At 39.1% G+C, this 24,113-nt stretch overlaps 1 protein-coding gene across 4 annotated transcripts; it reads left to right on the plus strand.

Moving 5' to 3' along the window:
* Positions 1 to 1,474: 1,474 nt before the first annotated feature.
* LOC122059614 lies at positions 1,475 to 23,732 on the plus strand. Of its 4 annotated transcripts, none has more exons than XM_042622509.1 (8): positions 1,475 to 1,635; positions 1,711 to 1,838; positions 1,980 to 1,988; positions 2,129 to 3,173; positions 3,260 to 3,435; positions 22,471 to 22,507; positions 22,778 to 22,845; positions 22,980 to 23,732. In XM_042622509.1, the coding sequence occupies exons 2-8, from the start codon at positions 1,738 to 1,740 to the stop codon at positions 23,467 to 23,469; spliced, it is 1,926 nt and encodes a 641-aa protein (XP_042478443.1). In that variant the 5' UTR covers positions 1,475 to 1,635; positions 1,711 to 1,737; the 3' UTR covers positions 23,470 to 23,732. The 4 variants fall into 4 exon arrangements, with proteins under 4 accessions (XP_042478443.1, XP_042478444.1, XP_042478445.1 ...); XM_042622510.1 differs by having other exon boundaries at positions 1,475 to 1,583; XM_042622511.1 differs by lacking the exon at positions 1,980 to 1,988.
* Positions 23,733 to 24,113: the final 381 nt, after the last annotated feature.

The following is a 24,113-nucleotide window of genomic DNA, read 5'->3' on the forward strand; positions in this document are numbered from 1 at the left end:
AGAGGATAATGGCAAACCATATAATTAACCTTACAATGATTCAAAATCTTTGTCTGGGCTCTGATGATGCTTTGTATTGATCAAACCGGATGCTGCTCATCTTTTTTTGCCTTCTCACCTGTAAATGGTTTCACCTCAAATGAATCTCCGATAAAAGCTCTAGCAACCTGATGCATTAAAGTTTCAAGTGATCAGTAAGATGGTTATGAAGAATATAGAATATTTCTAAAGTGTAGAGATCTGAATTAGTAGTGGTTCTTATGTTTTCTCTCTCAGAGGGTAGCATGATGGCTAGGAAATTCATATTGGTTGTAGTGTAAAATGGGAAATCCCCTTTTTTAGCACTAATGAACTTAGGTGATGTGAAAGGGATATGTAATTTACTTGTTAGGTGTAATTACTTAATATCAGTCCTTGTGATTCAAAGTTAAATTACTTGGATAAGAGTGAGGTAGTGAGCCATGCTCATATTTTATTTTTTTAATTCAATTAATCTGTTGGATGGGCTTTTGGAAATGGTGCTTATTTCCCTTGTTAGGAGATACATTATAAGAATTGCTTATTGAAAATAGGAATATCTGTATCTCATTATATATTGAATTGGAGATATGTGGTAGGGAGAAGACATGGATGTTTACTGTTATAGGCTGGTTTTTGTCAATCAAAACTAGGAGTCCTACTGTTGAACTACTGTGAACATGGATTTTTTTTAATCAATTCAGCATTTTGTCAGGCTAATCTTTTTGTATAAGTTTTACAACTTTGTGAGGATGTTCATGTTATCTATCTATTAACATGAACTATCAGGAGGAGGTAAAACTTATGAGGTGAAGATTTTTGTTGGGGTAACCATACAGTTTTTTTGGATTGATTCTATAGAATCATTTTTAGAGATTTAGGCTAATCAAACAGTTTTCAGGTAGACTTACGTAACAGATTTATGGGTAACCAAATAATTTTTGAAAAAAAAAAATAATAATAAAACCGAATCAACAGAAACACTCTCCATAGACTCATTGCCAAATCTGAAATATAACTCCTAGGAATTATGTAGCCAAACACATCTTAGGGTTTTACTAACCTAATTAGGGTCATCAACAAGAATCACAGTAAAACTCCAAATCTCAGACTGGTTTTGAAGCACCCCAAATTCGGGTTCTAACATTGTTTCAAAAACTACGCATAAAAAAACAAAAAAAAAGATATGGATACAGTATACTTCAAATGGTCTCGAAACGTTCCCAAATATCCTACCAGAAAAAAAAAAAAACAAAAAAAAAGAAATGTTCCAAACTACGAAAACATGGAAATATACCCTTTGAAAGGATCTGAATCGGTTGATTGTTCTGTGTAACAAATAGCTGAGCCGAGCGAGCCAGAGACCCACCCAGCGGTTGTACACGTGATTTGACGCGATCCCGTAGAGCCGTCGTCCGAGTTCCAGGGGTTTGGCGAATAGAATAGCTAACTTAAAAGCCGGAGGAGTAGAACTGGCAAAATTGCACGGAGAAGAGGGTTCTGGGCAAGCAAGCCTACTTCGTATAGCACGAACTTACATAAATAGACTGGGAACCGCATAACTTGTAACGGACGGGAACCCCCGTTGTTTACTTTTCACTCTTGCTTTCTGAATTGGTTCGCTCTCTTTCTTTCTCTCCCTCTCTCACGAACTCCTACAGAGTACTGATCGTTGCTCTGTGATTACCACAGGAGTAAAGACAGAAGCGAAGAGGAAGAATGTCGAAGAAGAAAGCTTTCAGCGGCTCCACCATGACGCTGAAAGACTTTCATGGCGGCTCCATCCCCTCTGATCTTCCGCTACCTTCTGCTCCCGGAGTGTAAGTTCTGCAATGAATTTCTTTTATCAAATACTTACATTTTTTTTTTTTAATATCGATCAAAAGTTAATAGGAAAAATCACATTTTTTTGTCTGATTTTTCGAATCTGTCCGAAAATTTGGTCGAAATCTCCCTCTCAGAGAATCCATGTAAGTCGAATTATATCATTGGCTTGGGCATTCGTATTCCTTCTGTTATTTTTAAATTTAATTATTTTGTTGTCAATATATCTGGACATGATAGATTTCTTGATTGCTATTCTGGTTCTAAATTTATACCCTATTCCCAGCATTGTAAGACCTTCCGATCGTCCTGGTTTCGACCGTCAGATGCCGACCTCCTGGGGAAACCCTATGGGCAGATCCGATCATCGTTCGAGGCCAGGATCTTCTGGTGCAACTCGCAATTTTGACGAGAAAGCTTCTCTCCTGTCGCACCCTACACACATCGGCCGGAACTTCGATGAGGATGAACGCAAGCCATTGGATGGCGTGTCTGTACCCCGTCGAACCGTCAGTGATGAAAGCTCAGTTCCTCCTGGTCGTCCAGAACAGAAGGCAGATTCTATGTCTGCTGGGAAGCTCACTGGGAAGATTTCAACCTCTGTTTCTCACTCACCAGGTGTGTCACCCAGTTCATTCCCTGCGAGATTCACTGGAGCAGCGGCGACGGGGATGAACTCGCATATCCAAGCTGGTACTAACGGTCAGGCTTCTGCTAGTTCCCATCCAAATGCGTGGGGGACAAGGAAGGAGGTTGTCGGTGTCTGTGAGCCGGTGCCTTCAGCTGCCTTGTCTGGTCCTAGTGTTATCACCAGGTTTGCGCAAGCTAGCGCCCTTGAGAAGGTATCATCGGGTAGATGGCAAACTAAGCATCCGATCCATCATTCTCCTGATATTGAAGTAATTAGATACTCTGACTCAGAGAGTGATTTTCACTTGAAAGCTAACAATGCATGTATTGGTATTGCCCCATTCAGTGAAAGGGGTGACCACGATGCAATGCGTGGAAGGTATACTGAAAGGGGTCACATTGCTGATGATGCTGCCCACGGTAGTGGGAGGGAATTGCCAGATTATGAGAGGCTGAGGTCTCCCTTGTATCTGGAGGCAAAAGACAGGGTGAGGTCTTCGATATATCCAGAAGTAAAAGATGGGAGCTTGCCAATTTATCCCAATGCTGTTCGGCCTGCTTCCACTGAGGGTAAATTTGCTGGGTCCCAAACTCCAGCACCAATGTCTCCAGAAGTATCTGAGAGGCCTAAACTGAAGCTCCTTCCTAGGTCAAAGCCTTTGGATACTTCAGAAGCACCAGCTGTGGAATTTAAGGAGCAGGTATTTGGTTGATAAATTATTTGAGCTTTCTTGCATTCTTTTTTGAGATGACTGTAATGTAAAAGCTTGCCTTATGTGGAATCTAGGGGTACCAATCTGTTCATGTGGAAGTTATCAGTGAATCATTTGCAAATGCAAATCCTCCAAAACCAGGGTCAGCTGGTGCTGAAATGGGGATCCAGACAGTTGAACGCCCCAAATTGAATTTAAAACCCCGTTCACAACGTCTAGAACAAGCGCAAGAAGCTGCTGAAAGAGAGAGGTTGGTAAACTTGTTTGCAGCTATTTTCCATAGTTATCCAATTTTGGAAATAAAAAAAATCCATAAATGCATGTAGTGTTCATGTTCTTTTATCCGAGACCTTCCTAAAGAATGACATAAGTTTATATCAAATTGGATATAGGATCTGAAGTGAAATACATTTGAATGAATTAAGTCAATGATAAGAGTTTTGATATTCTTTTTGAACTTCAATATTCTGTTTTTGTTTCAAGGATAGTGAGATAAATCCATACAATAAGTTATAATATAAATTTAAACTGAAATTTGATATAGGAGAATAATTGAAAATAATTGGGAGAACAGAGGGAAAGGATTAAAAAAATTTCATGACACTGTGGTAGCTTTTATGAGTTAGTAGTTGTGTTGAGGGCACAGTGCTATGGAGTTGTGGACTGTTAGATTGGAGTCAATTTAGCATCCATATGTATGTATATTACATAAATACCTGCTAAATGGCTAAAATGCCTTCCTAATTAACTGATTAGTGGTGGAACCTGCTATTTTTTTTCCTAAACTATGAAGAAGAAAGAGAAGGATAGATTAGTAAAGAGGAAATGGGAAATGAGGAGAGACATTGCAACATTACTGTTATCTGAGTTGGATTCTATTCTTAGCTGGAAATAATTTCTCTACAGAACACTTGCAACTTAGCAGGTATTTATGACTGAGGGAATGCTTTTACTGGGATAGGGGTTTCAATCTCCTATAGGTAATCCTTGCTGGTGTCCGTCATAGAATACAAATTCTTTTTACCGAATAATGAAATCATCTGTAAGAAAAAACCTATCTTCTTTGATGTCATATTCATTGGAATAAAGGGGAAACGAGTGGGGTAGCACAACTACCAACCTTCTTGCTGGAATTCATTGCACTGCTAAGGTCTTACCGTCACCTTTTTTGTTTATTAATAGTGGAATGATTTGAAGGTGATATAGATGGAAGTGACCAGTGGGCAATCCTGTGGCGCACTGGTTAAGTTGCATTATTGCAACATGTTAGTCACAGGTTCAAACCTTGGAAACAACCTCTCCTGCGAAGCAGGGGGTAAGGCTGCGTACATTTGCCCCTCCCAGACCCTGTAGTAGCGGGAGCCTCGTGCACTGGGTTGCTCTTTCTTTATAGATGGAAGTGGCCATTTTGAGATTTTAAATAATATAGTCAAGTAATATAATTTTTTAGAATTCTGTACATGTCTTATTCAAAATCTATCCATATAAATGAAAGAAATGTCATAGAAAATAGGAGAGGATTAATCTAGGGGAAATTTTTTCTTTGCACTATAGGTTATAAGTGGGTGATCATAGAAACAAATCCATTTTTTATTTATGAACTCACACTGAAAATGCACCACACTTGTTTTTTGATTTTTCTTGTGGAGCTGGTATTCCACCTAGGTTCAGACGAAGTGTTCTTGATAATTTTCATTTTTATTTATTCTTTTTAATGTGGTGTTGATTGGTGGGGTGGAAATATATATGAAAGTTGCCTCATTTTGTGTCATTCGTTATCTATGCATTCCTTTTTAGATCATTCATTAGTCTATTCTTTGGGATGCACAATTACGGGATTCAGATTGAAGGAACTAAAAGAGCTTGGGGCAGGCCTAAAAAACCCTAGGAGAAGTAGTGAGGAAAGATAATGTATGATTGAATAACAGGTGATCCAATCCCAGTTAGGATCTTCAATACAATCAATAAATTCCAGGTTCAAGGAACAAATTAGAAACATAAACAGAAAAGTTAGGGAAGCGGAAGAAGAAGAAGAAGAAGGGGATAGGGGGTATTCTATCTCAGACTTGGGTCTCTCAACCATGGCGTCTCACCACTACGGCCTTTCACCACCACTGCTTCTCACAGCATTCATGGTTTTAAGACCAGAACTCTCTTTTTTTTATTCTAAATCATTGGTTATAGAATCCAGCCACAACCTTGTATTTATAAAGTTGGAAACTGATTACATCATTCTGGAACTTTTTCTTTAATTAAAACAATTACAAAGCAACACAATCCTAATCTAAGTTGACATAACTAGAACAGAAAGCGACAACTCATCATCCCTTGAAGAAATCTCCCATGCAATAGAACCCTTGTTTCTCTTCATCCCTTAAAGTTGACATAACTTTTTCTTCAATTCAACCTCCACCAGCTGGCCATGGGGCCCGCACGATCTGAACACTAGCAAGGAAATCTGGGAAATATATCTCTATTAACTGCTGGGTGATACTCTATCCAAATCTGGAAAATAGAACCCTTCCTTAAATCAGAATTTCCTCCTAATATATATCCACACAAGCTATACTGTCTGGATTTAGATCCTCTCCAGCTGGGGGGGTGGCTGGCTGGAAAGGGACCTGCAAGACACAAAGCAGGAGAGAAAAAGTGAAACCCCTTGTTTCCCTCTCCTATTATGTGTCTTGCTGGTCCCGCTCCAGCCAACCCCTAGTTGGAGAGGATCTGAATCCATAAAATCTCCTTTGGCTATTCACCACGCAAGGACCCACAGAATATCTGGAAATTAATCTCCTTGAACTGCTTGAGATTTCCAAATAAATCTGGAAATAATCCTCCTTGGTTATTCTCCAATCTCTTCACCATTCGAGTAGTGGGGCTCATTAAGGTTGTCATTCATAACCCAAATTAGTGCTGGTCGATGGCCTTCTTAGTTGTTGATGAAGACAAAAATTTGGGCAGATCTCTGCCATTGATATACATCAAGACATGCATAGTTTAGGTCTTGATTCTAATATGACCTCGAATAGAGCTGTTTGGAGGGCTAGGATCCATGTAGCTGACCCCATTTAGATGAGATATGGCTGAGGAGTTGTGTTGTTGCGGTATTCTTTTCTTTTTACTATTATTTTTAATATTTTGTCTTTGCTCGGATCCATGTAGCCGATCCCATTTAGTTGGATAAGGTTGAGTTTGTTATCATAGTTGTCACAGCGTCGAATCGATCAAAGGCGGTGGAGGGGTGGCTAATCGATTTGGCGATAAATCGCCCATTATAGCGTTGCCATGGCGGTCAAATCGCCCATGTGTCATTTTTTATTTTTCCTATTTTCTAAAGTTATTTAGTATGCTACTTTTTTATTTCCCATATTCTCTAAAGTTATTTAGCATGCTACAAGCCTACAATATATACCCTATAACATATAAAACCAACATTAAGCAACATCAAATCATCAAAAATCAATATAGCCCTATCAAAATCACCCTGCATTTTACAAAAAATTGACCGCCTAGTGAATCAGGCGTGACTTGGCGTCCATGGTGGTGCCATGGCGACTGCCATTTGTGAGTCACGTAAATCGTAGCATTGCCATGAACTTTTTTTTCCGCCAGGATGCCAAATCGCCGCCTTGGTGACGCCATGACAACTATGTTTGTTGTTGTTATTGTCCCTTTTAGATCTGGATCAGGGAAAGTAAGTCTTGAAATCTGATTTTAATGATTCAGTAATAGTTAAATCTTCTAATGAGATGGTGAGAGACTAGTGGCTTTGCTATTACTTGAGCTATATAAAAGAGGTTATTAATAACCAAAAGTCTTCTTTAACTGCTCTTAATTGCGCTCTCTGTTTAAATGTCCATATTAGCAATTTAGTTTGTTATCAGATTAGACAAAGTTATCAAAGAAGTCCCTTCTTTTTTTTTTTGGGTGGGGGGGGAGGGTAATTCTATGACCCGCTATTTGTAAATTTTTGTGCTTTATCAGAATGCTTTTATGATGAGAGTTGTGGGAGGTTTGTGTTAATATTAGTCAGTGTAGCAGTCATGAATTTGTTGGGAGAAATTGAAGATAATAATCTGAAAAATAGAATGTTATGTTGAAAATTGAGTTGTTGTTCTCAAAATCTATAATCATCTCTTGCACATGATAAGCATCACCATCCCATGCGCATGACATCAATCATACCATGCGCATGACATCAATCTCAACTAGAACAGAAAATGGATTCTTGAGCCAGTAATCTTCTTTTGAGTGCGCATGATGTTTGTTACCCTATGGGATCCTGGTTCAGTCCTTGCAGCAAAGTTAGAATCCTCGATAGATGGAATTGTAGGGAGGTTAGAACACAACCAGAATTGAGTAATTTTAATAACAAACAAAGAAGTAAGAAAGATGAGAAAGATAAGAAAGATATGACTTGAAGAGTCCCACACCAAGCCTATGCTAGTATCTCACTAACCCTAGCATCACGTGAGGAACAGTGGAATAACAGCTCACAGCTATTGGCATGGAACCAAAAAATTTCATTCAGCTTTTTAACTTTCTTTAAAATGCTTACATGCAGCCCCATTTATAGTGGCTGGGAGAGTTCTAGACTCTTATTTTTAAATCCTTCTAGACTTAATGGTCTGGGCATTTCCAAGGGGACTTACATTAGGACTCTTTTCAAGATATTTAATTACTTTACATTTTCAAAGTCTTTCACAACTAACAATAAAACTAGACTGTTGATGATGCGAATCAGGTGTTCCAACAACCTGTTTCAGATTGTTTATGGGCCCACCTGAACAATTGAACTAAATCAAGCCTCTAATGGCAATTTTTGTAATTTCAATAGCAATCAAGGACATTGTGTAGGCAAAGCAACCAGTAGTGGCAATATGGGAATAAATTGGGTTTTCCAAGGTTTAAAATTTAAATAGATAGGCAAAGAAAAGAGGACATAATTAAGATTTATAGTTTAGGGGTAAACTAGGAAGGGACTTGAAAATAGGGATTAGAGAGGATTATAGAGGAAGGGGAGGGTAAATATGGAATGAAGAATAAAATGGGAGAATGAATCACTCACCTATTTATAATAAACTGAAATAAAAATTTTCCTAATTAAAATCGAAGACTGAAATGGAAATAAAATCTCCTAATTATCCTTAAACCTAGACCGACAAAAATAGAAATACAATAAAACTCAAATTGTGAATTCCCTACTTGTCTAATTACTACCCAAAAATAAAAAAAATATGTTATTTTCCCCAAACAAAATAAATCCTAAATAATGAAAATATCCTATTGAACCTAAAAACCCAATTGAACCCGGGTTATCTCGTTCTAAATTGTCAGACAGGTCAATCTGGTTCAGCCACGATTTTGCATCAATTGACCATCCCTAAGACTTCACAACTTTAGATGACTAGATACGACCAATTAAATTTGAATGGGCCACTTATCCCTTATATATGGGCTTTCAAAATAGGCCCACTACATTAGTAAACATAAAAATTCCAAGCATATTATCTATATAACCTATTAGGCTACTTGTTTATTGAACTAGGATTTGGGTTTGTTTTGCCGTGGATCCTTGTTTTGAAAACTTTCTTGATCTGCATCAGCTCTCACTGGCTTGAAAAAAACTTGTCCACAAGTTTTGTAGTGATGACATGGTAACATTTGAGTAGCAAATTTGACCAGTCCCAAGCAGAACTTTAGTGATGTAGGGATATTAGGAATAAAGTCTTCAGCCCTAGGAACTTTCTTTTTAAAGTTGTGAGGTGGAATCACAAACTTAATAAATTTTCTGATAACAAGAATAATGTCTTGAGTTGTTATGGCTTTATGTGGTTCATTATTTTGAGATTTGTTCCCAAATTTAACTCGAATTCCCCTGTTAGAGCCTTGTCTGCTTTATTCTCTTCAACGTAGACTTCCACATGAAAATCCTCTACCTATTGGTCTTCTGTCTTAGAATCTTCAAGCATTGCCTTTTTGTCGTTATACTCCTTCAACTCCATCTTCACTTTGCGAGTGGCATCTTGGTGTTGCTGTAGTGTGCCTCTGATGCAGATACAATTGCACTTGTATGGTTGGCTAGCATGACCGGCTTTGGAAGCTAAGAGTTAAGAAGAACTGGTCCAGCCCAAGGTTTTGGTCCAACAAAGGTTGGAAATAATTAGTAGCTTATTTTGTCTTTTATTTCATGCCTTTTATTTTCCAGATTTGAATGTAGGAGTTAGGATTTCTTTCCCTTGCATTGATTTCCTTTTATTGTAGTTTCCTATTTTAGGTTAGATACTATTTTAGTTGAAATTCTAATTTCATGTCTTTACTATTCTATATATTGGCTGTAACCGATGGACAAGTTAGAGTGCTTTGATTATTAAATGAGAGTTGGTTGGATTTGTACTCTGTGTGCTACTCTGGTTTTTCCCTTCTTCGCTAAGGCCCTCCATCAACTTGGTATCAAAGCCGAAGGATCCTCATTCCTTCCCCTCCATCTCTCTTATTCCCTTCCATTCTCTGTTATGGCTTCTACCGTGACTGAAAAAAAAAAGTCTCTGTTGCAAAACAGAGAAGTCGGAACCCTAACTGCTAGGGTTGAGTAACCCAAAGAAAAAAAAATCTCTACTGCAAACAGAGAAGCCCAACTAGAATCCACTGACCTCTTCCCCCCCCCAAAAAAAAAAACTAATCGAAACACCTTCTCCAGGGTTCTGAAAAAAAAAAAAAAGAAAAAAAAAAGAGAGCAGAGAGAGAGAAGATAGAACCAGAAGACAAATAAAAAAAATAAAAGGAAGAGAAGAAAGAACAGAAGAAGAAGAAGTCAAAGTGAGGTCCAGAAAAGAGAAATACCTGAGTCGACGTTCCATACTGTGAGTGGTCTTCAGTCGAAGTTACAACCTTCCCCTTGTCGACGTCTGAAGGCCATCCTGCCGTTGGTCCCCTTTCGGTTCTACCGCTGGTTCCTTCCTCAGTCTCCTTTGCTGAGCTTTCATCTCCAAGAAGGAGAGAACTCCTCTATCGGTAAAACCCTTCCTTCATTATCCTTTGTTGTCCTATTGTTTTAGTCACATCCAAATATACCCTTGCCCATACGTAATATATTGTGAGTTCATAATTGAATTTCAGATATTACGTTACTACCATCCACATAGGAATTTCACATTAATTACCATTCTTCTATTGTTCTTTAAACCTCTTTTATTTACTATTTTGCCATCATATTTGAGTGTAATCTTGCTTATCTCCACCATGGTAGCCAATGGTGAAGTTATCCAGTTGCTGAACTCCTATAAAAAGAGCAACTAATGCGAAAATTAATGCCCTCACTACCGCTGTCACTTCTCTTAAAACAATGATGGAATCAATGGAAGTTTCTATTGAACGATTGGTGACTGCAAATAGAGGAAAGAGTCCCATTTAATTTGGGGATTCTTCTAACACCACTCCATAGGTTCCATCACGACCACTACCACCACCGCCACCACATCATACACCACCACCACCACCACCACCACCACCACTACCTTCACCATATGGAACTGGTCAATATGATGGAGCGGAACGAGCAACAAAATTGGATGTCCTTGATTTTTATGGAGATAACAATCCAAAACTGTACCTTGATTGGATTCACAGCTTAGAGACACTCTTTAGATGGTACGGGTTGACTGAGGCTCGAAAGATTCTATTGCAAAGGCTAAACTAAAAGGCACGGCTTGAGTCTGGTGGGTCAAGCAACAACAACAGAACTGAACTTGAGACATTGGTTTAGTCATTACTTGGGCTGAAATGCATGAAGTCATGAATCGAAGAGTCTTGCCTCCTGATTACAAGCAACACATGCATCTCAGGTTTGCACAGTTGAAATAGAAGAATTTGACCGTTGAAGAATATGTTGCTAGATTTTATTATTTGACCACTCGTTTTGATTTTGAGTGGGATGAAGAAGTATTTGTGACACAATCCCTTAATGGTTTGCACTCTCAACTTAGTGCTGCCCTTGCATCTAGTTGACTGCCTACAATGAATGGAAGATGCTGCACAAGTAGCATATCAGGTTGAGGAAAATTAGAAACGTGCATACAAGTGGAGGCCACTTACAGATACTTTTTCTAGGGGTCCTAGTTCTATTAAGCCACAGTCATCTCCTCAAAAAAATCAATCAACAGACCACATGCTAGTGCTTCATCTATGGCATCTTCACGACCTAGCCGGCCATGTTCTCCAGCTTGACATGATTCATACATGTCATCTTCACGGCCTAATTGTCCATACTCCCCTCCTCGCCGTGGTTCAGATAGACCTTACTCCCCACCTTGGCGTGGTTATGACAGGGACTCGGTATGTCCAAAGGAGGCTATTCAATGTTTCACATGCAAGGGGTACGGGCATCGAGCTCAATGTCCTAACTGGTTATTAGCGCACATCGACAAGGACAATTTTATACCCTATGTACCAAAAGAGCAACTGAAAATAGGAACAGTAAATTTGGAGACTGAGTGTGATCATGAGCCTAGTGGGATTAGTGATTGTGACAGTGATGGTGTGCTTCAATGCTCTATGTTATATGTCCTCTTTTTTGACTACACCAAAGGTTCCCGAGGAGGACGATTGGAGCTGTAATAGTATCTTTCAGACCAGGGTGCTATGCAGTGATAGCCTATGTAATATGGTGATCAACCCCGGCAGTTGCACTAAAGTTGTCGCTAAATATGCTGTTAGCTAGCTGAGTCTGAAAACGGAGCCTCAGCCGAACCCTTACAAGGTTGGGTGGGTGAACAACAATAATCTAAAAATTAATGAAAGGTGTTTGCTCACGTATTCCATTGGTGGACTGATGAATTAGGTGCAGTGTGATGTTTTTCCTTTGAAAGTCTGTCACATTCTTTTGGGGCGTCAATTGTTGTTCGACAAGAAAGCCAAGCACTGTGGATATGAGAATATACACTTCTTTTAGCATAGTGGAATCGAGATAAAGTTTCTTCTAGCAAAGGATCTTCCCCCTCTCAAACTCAAGAGGACAACTGGCACTTTTCTCCTCAAGCACATCGACTCTGACGGCATTCTTGGACCTTTTACTTCGAGTTCTTTTCAGCGGAGGAGAGTTGATGCAGATACAATTGCACTTGCATGGTTGGACCAGCATGACCGGCTTTGGAAGCCAAGCTAAGATAACCGGTCCAGCCTAAGGTTTTGGTTCAACAAGAATTGGAAATAATTAGTAGTTTATTTTGTCTTTCATTTCATGCCTTTTAATTTTTCAGATTTGAATGTAGGAGGTAGGATTTCTTTCTTTTGCATTGGTTTCCTTTTGTGGTTGTTTCCTAGTTTAGGCTAGATACTATTTCAGTTGAGTTTCTAATTTTGTGTCTCTACTTTTCTATATATTGATTGTAACCGATAGACAAGTTAGAGTGATTTGATTATTGAATGAGAATTGGTTGGATTTGTGCTCTGTGTGAATGTGTGATTCCCTTCCTCCTCCCTGCTACTCTGGTTTTTCCCTTGTTCCCTAAGGACCTTCATCAGCCTCGATCAAAGTACGATCACACATGCCCCTCAAAGTGGGGTTGTGATGGTGTGTTTCTAAATGATGGTTGGTTCATGATCTGATTGATGTCATTGGCTGTTGATTGGAATAGTTGTCCATCACTCCGGGGAAATATGGGATCAAACACTGCTCCATCATGGTCATACGATCAATCAATTGTTTTAACATGTCAATTTGATGTAGTTGGGTTCTTGATTTGATTCCTTATTTGCTTTCCTTTTTTGATTAGAAATAGTTTGGTAGGAAGATTGGATTTTTATTTCAATTGCTATGTAGGTTGGTTTCCAATTTATTTAGTATCTATTTTTACATTGTTTGCTTGCCTTTATATTAATGTAACCCAATGAAGAATCCAGAATTTTTGGAGAAATTAGAATTTGATAATTTTGGGTGTGAACCATGGCTGCCATGGGTGATCAATCCTCTTTTGTCCCCTTTCTAATACTTCCTCTCTTCCCTTCCATTCTCTTACTTCTTCTTACATTTTCTTCTTCATCTTCTCTGTTATTCTTCTTCTTTTTTCTTTCTTCTCCTTTTTTTGGTTTGTCTTCCCATTCCTTGTTCTGGGCGGTACCTGGAACCTTGGACAGTGACTTCAAGCTCTTTGGTGCTTTGTTGGTTTGGGCTGAAATTTATGGGGTTGCTTCCTTACCTGTAGGTGACCTAATGCCCAAGGTAGGAGTGTTTGAAGATGAGTATGCCGTGAGTTCTGAAACCTGCAAGTTGCTGGATCTGAACCCTCCGCCAGTTCTGATATCATAGAGGAAACTCCATCCTTGCACCTCCCGTTTTGGCTGAGCCTTGGCTGCAATCACAGGTTCCGTGTGCTGCAATTCTCCCTTCGAGGCCCTAGGTCGATCCATGCTGGTGTGAAAGAGCCCCAGCAAAAACTGTAGAGGCTGCCTCCTAATGTAGACTAGGGTAGGGGTCTAACCAAATCTCAATCCGCAGGAACTTTTAAACCAAAGAACAACCATAACAACCAAGGTAGGAACAATACCACAGATCAGAATAAAGGGAAAAAAATAGATCTGTAACTCAGAGTTTCGAATCCAGAAATTGGAATTTATGAGATCAGAATATAACCCAGATTAAAGGACTAAATCGGATATAGGAATACGGTCATAACAGATCATAAATTGTGAACAAACATCCACAGAAATCAGGAACAACCGGATGTGTCTATTGATCTCATATCCAATAATAAATAATACTCAGAACAGATCAGCAGTGAACAAATAGGAATGAATCAGCAGTAGTATTAGGACGATAACAGTTCCAAATCAACGATAGACACTACAGCAACAAAATAGGACTGCCCAGAACAATCGGTTCTGGTTCTGTTCTAGTAAAGTCACTAGAGGGCAAGAAAATAGAGATTTCCAATAACTTAAGAACCACAGCCAGATGGGGACCAAAACTGGATCGAGTTGCTCTTTTAATGAGGGGAACCTCTGGTCCAAATATCAGCTAAAAGTGACTAGGGGTTGAGTCAGAACAGAAGTCGATATTCCTGCCCAGAAAACCTATCGCCTGGACAGAACTGTTAAGGGAAAAGAGGTAAATACCTGTAGCAGCAGTAGACCTTGAAAGTAGACTTGAAAGAAGAAAGATAAGAAAGCTTGAAAAGACCACTCGGGCTTTGCACTGCAAAATATCGAATGGATCAAACACCACTCCCTTCCACTATGATCAAACACACAGTCTACTCAGAAGATGCATAGCAGCAACCAGCAAACAAGGTTTTTTTTCATTAATCAAATTGTCTGACTCCTAATGAGAACCCTTCCTTTATTTATAATAATGATGGGGGTTACATAATATAGAAACTAACTTTAGTTTCCAAAAACTGAAATAGGAAACTGAAAACTAGAAACTCACCTAGTTACTAAAACTGAAAATAGAAACTTACACAATAGAAAGTCCTTTAGTTACTAAAACTGGAAATAGAAACTAGGAAATAAGAAGTACTGAAATTAGAAACTAATTAGGTACTGAAATTAGAAACTAATTAACCCCATCAAAATTAACTAGTAATCCCGTATGCATCCTTAGAGCCTCTGATGTAGATAAGTCACTTGGGCTTATTTTATTGCAAATAAGCCTTGGGTTGTGTTATGTATGTGTTGGGCCTTTGATCCCATGAGTTTTCTTTGAAATTGGCCACTTTAATGGGCCTAAAATATGGGTAGAAGGTAGGAAAACGGGATTTAAGTCATTAGTTTAATTAGTTGCTATTTAATTCAATAAAGGCCAATTAGGCCATTAGTTGGTTGTAAAGTCCTATATAGACTATTAGTTAGCTAGTCCTACTCCATGTTGGAGTCATAAAATCAAGTTCTAGTCCTATTTTGAATTCCTAGTTGTAGTAGGAGTGTCTAGTCCTCTTTGGAAACTAGCTCCTAGTCTTAGTATGATTGTAAACTTCGCCTCTATAAATAGAGAGGCATATGTACCATTATAGGACAGATTTGAATGAAAAAAAATTTGTATTTATGAAAGAAAGTTTGCAACTAAATGCTTAGAGCAGCTGAGATAGATGTGGATGAGAAGCCCAGTCTGAGATAGCCACTTCCTTTATTCTTTTTCACCCTTCTCAACCCCTCTTCTATTTTATTCTTCTTTTTTATTTTATTTGCTGTAACATTCAGGAGGTATAATTCAGATTCTGATAAAAGTCTCCAGAAATCAAAACCGATCAGCAATCCTAGTGGGAATAGGAGAGAGATCGATCTCCTCTCTTTCTCTCTTCTGTACTTTGTTCAGATAGGTTTTCAATCAGAGTATTCCAGGCCTCATAAGGGTCCCACGATCCTTACCTAGTCACTGTTGGAAGCATTTAGCTGCTGTTTTTGAAGGTTCTTCCCAGTTTTCTCTCCTAGGTCAGAAAATCAAGAAAGCTTGTAACTTCACAACCAGCCATTAGAATCCTCCCAACTTTGGGGGTTTTTGTACCCTCCTTAGGGACTATCTACGCACAAGAGTGCAACTCAATCGGACTCCTACAGCCCTGGTTGCACCTCTCTCTAGCTCTATAACAGGTCTTTCTCTCTCCTATCGGGTTGGGTTTTGGGCTGGTTTTTCTCCTATATGAGTATTGTATCCTTGGGGGTTTATTTGAAGGTATTATTTCTTTGTTTCTTGCTCCTATTTGTATTGTTTGGGGTTATAAACTGTTGGGGTAGTTTCTTGTAATCTACTCCTGCATTAAGTGGTATCAGAGCTACGGTTGAAGAAAGCTCCAAACAATTAACCGAAGATGGTTCCATCAGTTCGTTACTTCGCTGGAAAAAGGGATACATTCTACATCCTTGATTGGTTAGATTCTCTGGAGGAATATTTTGACTCCTATAACTTGACAGAGACACAAAAGCTTCAAGTTGTTTGTTTCTAGTTGATTGGTCATGCTAGAGATTGGTGGAGAGTCTATGAAAAGCGACTCCGAGTTCAAGGCCATGAGCCTAGGACTTGGGAGGAGATGAAGTACGAGTTAGTGACACAATACCTCCCTGTATATTTCCAAAGAAGGCTCTTCAATCCACAGGATTCCCATCAGAATACATCCACTGCTGCCCAATCCTGCCCAATCTAATGATCAGCCACGTTATTTTCATGGAGAATTCCTTGAATGGATGCGTGAATTGGACATGTACTTTGACAACTACCACTTAACAGAGACACAAAAACGCCAATATGCATGTTCCTAGATGAGTGATTGTGTTCGAATGCAATGGAAAGTCCGTGAAAGGCAACTTCAAGCTCAAGAATGTAAACCTAGAACGTGGGATGAGATGCAGTATGAGTTGGCAGGCATGTACCTATTTGAGCATGAACGAAGTAGGTACTTCCTTCCACCAGATGTCCAAATGCCACCCACAATTAACAAGAGCATGAAGGAATTATCAGCGTCTATTGCAAAGGAGCAACAAGAGAAGACGCCTATGACCAGTGAACTAGAGTCAAAAGTTGAGGTTAGTGTTAAAAATTTTTCAGCCATTCCTATTGTTGAGGAAGAACTAGTCATTGATGTTCCCATCAACGAGACTCATGTGGGAGAAGTAGAAAGCAACAAGGTTGCCACAATAGACAATGAGTTTGAGACTAGGGAACTTGACACTACAACAACTATGATGATTGTGAACAGTCAAGAGGAAGATCCTAAGGAGTTCAAGATTGAAGTTGTGTTTGAACCATCAATGGAACCGATTAGGAACCACTAGGTAGATGAACCAAAAGAGCTTTATGTTGCATTGAAGTTAGAAGAGATCAAATGTGCATATGTACATGACCCTATGGATACATCCGAAGATGTTGAAGTTGAGCATGTGGAGTTTGTGATCCCATTAAAGTATCTTGAAGATCGAGCTCCTCACATTCTAGATTACATCTTTATCATCAAAGAGCTACCTGAATTTTTCTACGGCTTGAAGAGGGACGTGCACCATGATATAATCACCCTCACACTCTACAAAATTTGAGGACGAATTTTTTCTAAGAGAGGGTGAGTTGATGTAGATAAGTCAATTGGGCTTATTTTATTGCAAATAAGCCTTGGGTTGTGTTATGTATGTGTTGGGCCTTTGATCCCATGAGTTTTCTTTGAAATTGACCACTTTAATGGGCCTAAAATATGGGTAGAAGGTAGGAAAACGGGATTTAAGTCATTAATTTAATTAGTTGCTATTTAATTCAATAAAGGCCCATTAGGCCATTAGTTGGTTGTGAAGTCCTATATGGACTATTAGTTAGTTAGTCCTACTCCATGTTGGAGTCATAAAGTCAAGTCCTAGTCCTATTTTGAATTCTTAGTTGTAGTAGGAGTGTCTAGTCCTCTTTGGAAACTAGCTCCTAGTCTTAGTATGATTGTGAACTTTCCCTCTATAGATAGAGAGACATATGTACCATTATGGGACAGATTTGAATGAAAGAAAGTTTGCATTTATGAAAGAAAGTTTGCAACTAAATGCTTAGTGTAGCTGAGATAGTTGTGGGTGAGAAGCCCCAGGCTGAGATAGCCACTTCCTTTATTCTCTTTCACCATTCTCAACCCCTCATCTGTTTTATTCTTCTTTTTTTATTTTATTTGCTGTAACATTCAGGAGGTATAATTCAGATTCTGATAAAAGTCTCCCGAAATCAAAACCGATTAGCAATCCCAGTGGGAATAGGAGAGAGATCGATCTCCTCTCTTTCTCTCTTCTGCACTTTGTTCAGCTAGGTTTTCAATCAGGGTATTCCAGGCCTCATAAGGGTCCCACGATCCTTACCTAGTCACTGTTGAAAGCATTCAGCTGCTGTTCTTGAAGGTTCTTCTCAGTTTTCTCTCCTAGGTCAAAAAATCAAGAAAGCTTGTAACTTCACAACCAGCTGTCAGAATCCTCTCAACTTTGGGGGTTTTTGTACCCTCCCTAGGGACTATCTATATCCAAGAGTGCAACTCAATCGAACTCCTACAGCCCTGGCCGCACCTCTCTCTCTCTAGCTCTATAACAAGTCTTTCTCTCTCCTATCGGGTTGGGTTTTGGGCTGGTTTTACTCCTATATGAGTATTGTATCCTTGGGGGTTTATTTGAAGGTATTATTTCTTTGTTTCTTGCTCCTATTTGTATTGTTTGGGGTTATAAACTGTTGGGGTAGTTTCTTGTAATCTACTCTTGCATTAGCCCATCTTTTAGACCCATAAAAGTGGCCCAATACACTCCAAATCATATGGACTGAAGGCCCAACACATATGCAACCCAACCCTAGACTTATTCCTAATAAAACAAGCCTAGTTTGGTAATTAATCTGCATCATCTCCCCTTTCTGGTTCTGTCGTGAGGTTGAAGAACACAACATAAAGTAGGTTTTATTTCTTTCTTTCTGTTAAATCCCAGAATTACCCCTATCTTTTGTTTCTATTCCCCACTTTCTTTATTCTTTTGTCATTCCAATTCTACCCGTTTGTTACTCACGTTACCTTCCCCTTTCCTTTTTTTCTTTCGTGACCTAAAGTTCTAATAAATTATAGTTTTGCCATTACTTGTGAGAAGCTCCCACTTCTTTACAAAACTGCCATTCTCTGTGATATTTGACTAGAAAGTTGTGCTATTTCTTAATTAAGTGGGCCCTAAGCGATCCAATTTCAATCTCTGGAATCTGGATCTGCATCACAATTAATTGTGCTGTGGAGTATCAAAACTAGCATTGGTGATGCAGTTGGGTGAAGGATATTTAGTTACTTTTTTTAGTTTGATTCATTTCCATTTTAAAATAGCTTGGATCAAGCTTTATTTGATTTGGATACCATATTTGTTTCAGTTTTAGAATAGGAAAGTAGGTTATTTCTAAGTCTTTAAATATCAACTTGTACCCATGATTTAGTTGGATTTTGAAGAAGTGAATATTTATTGAAGGGTTTTTAGTTTGAACCATGGCTGCCGAGAGGCGTTTGTCTCTTTCTCTTCTTTCTCTGTTCTTCTTCTCACTCTGGATTCTATCTTTTTCATCTCTTGCTGTTCTTCCATAACTCAATCAGGGGTCCCATTGCAAATAACCTACCTGGTGTGATTTCAAATCCAAACTCTTACCTGGTTTTGTTACCGTTCATCATCCCTGCAGCAGGACACAAGCTGATAAAAGGATCGCAAAACTCCACTGGAAGATCCCTATTTACCTTTTGGTTCTGGTCGAAGAAAGCTGGCCCCAAGGCGATTCAAACCCTTGAAACCCTACCTCTAATATCCTTCACGTGGAGAGATCTATCTCTGAAACTAGGGCTGGACCTGCAACCGTCGCCCGGTGAGATTAGCAGAATCTGTTTTTCTGTTCTGGACATCTCCTTTGGCTATTTATGTTGGGTAATCCAGAGGTCTTCAATATTCAGAGCCCGCTTTGAAGTTCCAGCTCAATCAGGTAACCCATGAGAGAGATTTCTCCTCTGAAGTTGGCTACTTCTATCGTTGGGTTCATTTCTATCGTGTGAGGAAGAACCAGCTAAATCTTCTTTTTACACTTAAGCCATATTTCCTGATATTAGAATAAAGACCCTGCTTTTGAAAATTTTATTTCAGTTTAACCTCACCTCTGTTTTACTTTCCAGAATCGACTTTCTCCTGTTTTGATTTAATTCCTGTTGTGCCCTAAGTCAATTATTTAATTCTAAAGGGGTTTTGATTTGCCTCATAAAGTATTTACAAGATTCCAAATTTTGGAACCTGGATCCTCATCAATTGGCCATATGTATGATTTCAAAATAATTGGATCCTGGTTTAGTCCTTGCAACAAGATCAGATCCTTGAGCCCAGTACTGGATTTTATGGGGTTAAGCTGCTACTTGACTTTGAAACTGTTGTCGTTTTTTTTTTTTCATTCCAGATGAATAAATTTACGTTAGGACCTAGGTTTCAGGTTGGGTTGGTGATGCAATCCCGGGTCACAAACCTTGCTTTGGGATCTTGCTATGGGCCCACCCAAGCGCTAAATGGTTCAACAATAAAAGGTAGTGGCAGTTATATAATTTTAAGGCAAAGAATAAGATAATAGAATTGTGTCCAATCGTGAACTACTTCTAAGGAGAGGGTAATTCTGGAAATTTATACAAGAGGACAAAGCAGAAACAAATCATAAAAGGAATGCTATATATGTAACTGGGGCTTAATTTTAAATTTAAAAAAAGACCATATCAAATTCCTCATGATGGGAAGAAGGGATCAATGGTTAGGGAGGACCTTTTGATTAGAAGTTCTCTCCCACATGGCGATCATTCGATCTGAGACTTTATGAATTGCCTTGCCCAAACCTACTGAATCCTACAAATTCCAGCCCCGATAGCCAGTTATTAATGTAAATACAAGTTACTCAAAATCAGCCCAGCAGAAGATATGGAACCAGCTGTAATCCGTTGTTTCAATCTCACAAAAGAGGGCTCACCCAAGTCTGCTTCTTTAAGATTCTGATCGCCCAAGGTCGGTAATAAGGCCCCAAAGGTTGAGACAAGAAGAAAGGAAGGAAAGGAAGAGGAAAGAAGAAACAACAGTGGAGAGAGATGAGAAGAACAGTACCTGATAAGCTTGGACCGATCCAAACCCATGTGGGTATTTAGATGGATATGAACCAAATCTATATTTGAGTTTTTGTAGTCTAGTAGGATGTTATGAAGTCTTATTTATTTGGGAATATTATGTAGGACTTGGAATTAGTTTACTTGTTTCCTAATTTTAGTTTATTCCTTAGTAGAATAGGTTTCTATTTGGTTTCCTTTTTGTGAACTGGTTTTTCTAAGTATTTAACTGATGGACAAGTATTGGATGGATTGAATAGAATGTAATAGTGAGTTGTGGTTTGAGAGCCTGTGTGGCTGTGTGCTTATGTGTTTCTCTTTCTCCCCCCTTTCTCTTGTGTGACTCTTTCTCCCATGCAACTCTGAGTTCTCTTAAGGATTCTTTCCCTTTGCCTACCAGCCCTCCACCAATTTGGTTTGAGAGCCGAAGGATCACTTGTTCTTCTTCTCCTTCCCTAACCCTTTCTCTGTGGTATTGACTCCAAGTCTCCAACAGAGACCCCAACCCACCCCTACGATTACCGTAGACTCCATCTTCCCAACCCCTCCCATATACAACAATAACCCACCATCCTTGTATTTTTCTAGCAAAGACTTTGATCAGCCCCAAGGTTCAAGGTATTGGGTTTCAATCTTTGGGGAGATCAAAATTTCGGTTGAAACCTGGGAAATTTCGAGGAAACCAGGGAATTTTTCCCAGTTTGGTGGAAACTTAGGTTTAGGTTTAGACCCCCAAACAGTTTTTTTTTTTCCTATTTTTTGTGTACATCCTATTTTATACATTTCTAACACATTCACATCATTAGTTCATAACAAAAAAAACACAAAGTCATACTTGTGTGGTGAACCAAAAGTTTGGTAATCATTACGTTGAGTTGTTGACTGAAATATGTTGTAGCGTTGTAGGTAAATGCATTTTCAAAAACAGAAAAAAAAAAGAAGCATTAACATGCAAAAAAAAATTCGGCCACCGTGAATACGTAGATCGGGTCCTCCTAAGTAACATATAAAAAATTTACATAATTCTACTTTATTTACAAGTATATTCTATAAAAAAAATAATTTTTGGGGAAGTTGGGACTTACCTTTTTGGTCCAAGCTGTCTTTATGTAGATGAAGTAAGAACCACCCTTAGATTCAACTTTGTTGGGCAAAAAATGGAAATCTCCACTGTTTCCCCAAGTTTCCCACTCCTAGGAGAAAAAACTAAGAAGAGAGGGTTGAATTCTACTAAAGAAGGCTTAGTTATCTTTTCAAACTAACTTATATAGGACCTGGTTCCACCCAAAGGGTCAAACCAATTGGTTTGATCGAAATTTCCCATTTTTGGTCGAAATATGGGAAATTTCGCCGAATTTGGTCTAAACCTAAAAGTCACAGGACATAAATTAGCTTTCCATACTGATAAAAGAATGCAAATTACTGCACTATATGTTGTCGTTAAACAGTAAGGTATTAGATATTCTCAATGACAAGTTTTATTGTCACCATAGTTGCCAGCATCAAGGCATTGTCTGGGCGACCAAGGGGCCCTTAACAAAGGGTTCCTGGACAGCTGGCAACTATGATTGTCACATTATGTGTACTGCAATTTAAACCTCAAGCTCTTCTAATAGTCTTAGTTTTCTTTTTGGCTCTCAACATTGTGAACAAGGGAAGCAATTGATTAGTTGTCTGATCAATCTATTCTGCTGATGCAGGAAGGCATTGTTTGGTGGTGCTCGTCCTCGAGAATTCGTAAGCTATTTAGCTCTATTTTTTGACTAGATGGCCTGAAAGATAGAAGTTCCATTTTAGAAGTTAACATAGAAAGTCAATGCAACTATACTAGGTGTTTCCAAATTATGCACATCTTCCTGGTGGTTACTCAAGGCTATGCTTTCTTGGGTGGTTTGCTTAAATTCTTGATTTACCCAATCTGGTAACCTAATTTTATTGGTAGTGTCCACTTTGTGAGCTAGTTCTTTTGCTCATCTTTCGTGTATGCATCATTTTGTATTATATTAGGTTCTGAAGGAGCGTGGTATTGATGATGTAACTATCAACAATCTTGACACTACTCAACAACCTACCAGGTAGTGATGCTCTCCTTCATTTTTGATTTGGTATGTGGACTTTAGAAAAATCTTCATGGCTGTTAGTAACCAATCGTTGTCATTGACACCATATTCAATTGGCTTTTACTAACATCTCACATTGGCATGTGAAGGGCTAAAAATGAACTTGGCAAGACTGAAACAAAGCCCGAGGTTGCAGTTCCCTCTGCCAGATATGGTGACAGGGCTGAGAATTTCACGCTTGATCAGAGAATTGGAAGGAATTCTGAGAGGAAAGATCACCAACTAGACAATGAGAAGACAGAGATGCAGAGGGGTTCTTGGCGGAATGAGAACCGGAGGAATATCAGGGAGACTGAAAAGCAGCAGGAACGACGGTCTGAACCCGAGACATGGCGTAAGCCTGTTGAGCAGGCTAAACCATCTCTGCCTGATGCCCCAGGGTTACGCTATGGAAAAGCAGCTACTGCCTTGGAGCTTGCTCAAGCATTCTCTAGGTCAATCTCTGATGCCAAGGCAGCTGATCGGTTGTCTGGCCAGATGGGTCAGCCTGGCCGGAACCAGATCCCTTTTTCACGGTTGACAGATACTCGAGACTTCTATTCAGGGCCTACACGAAGGCGTCAGATCAATGGTTACTAACTACAAGAGCGTGGATGTAGCAATTGTTTTCTCAAATTCATAGCATTGGGCATTCGGAAGAGACGAGCGTCGCTCACTCTCTCCATAGGGCATGCACCGGAGAATTTTCAGGCTGACAGATGATTCTTGAAAAGATGGATTTGACTGTTTCAGGTTGGGTGAGTTTGTTTCCTGCTTCCCCACCATTTTTCATTATTTATTCTGTTCTTAAGCTTATTTTGAAGAATATATAAGATCCGAGAAGAAAAACAGCTTTTATGTTACCCTTCCGGTGAGTTTTGCTCATTGTTAGATGGTCTTTGGTTGGTTGGAATATGTCAACATCACGGCTTTGATCTGTTGAGGCTTTTACTAGGAAAAAGATTGTGGCATGTGATGCTACACTGCGCGAAAATTTGACTGGAATAAGAGAGGTGCTCTATTCATTCACTTAATTTTGGATCCAACTTACAGTTTCAGACAGTCTTAGCTTTATATCAGAGTCTTAAATCATCCTTTCTTCCTTAGACCTGAGAGGCTTGAGGACTACATCGATCATCAAAGTCGTTACTCAGATCAATGCTCTATGTTGGAGTTATCGTCTTTAAGTTGAATGACAAAGTAATTACTGCACCAAACCTCAAATTTGGTATCACGGTCCTTGA

Source organism: Macadamia integrifolia, chromosome 13 (genome assembly GCF_013358625.1).
Source record: "Macadamia integrifolia cultivar HAES 741 chromosome 13, SCU_Mint_v3, whole genome shotgun sequence".
In the NCBI taxonomy this organism is placed as follows: Eukaryota; Viridiplantae; Streptophyta; class Magnoliopsida; order Proteales; family Proteaceae; genus Macadamia; species Macadamia integrifolia.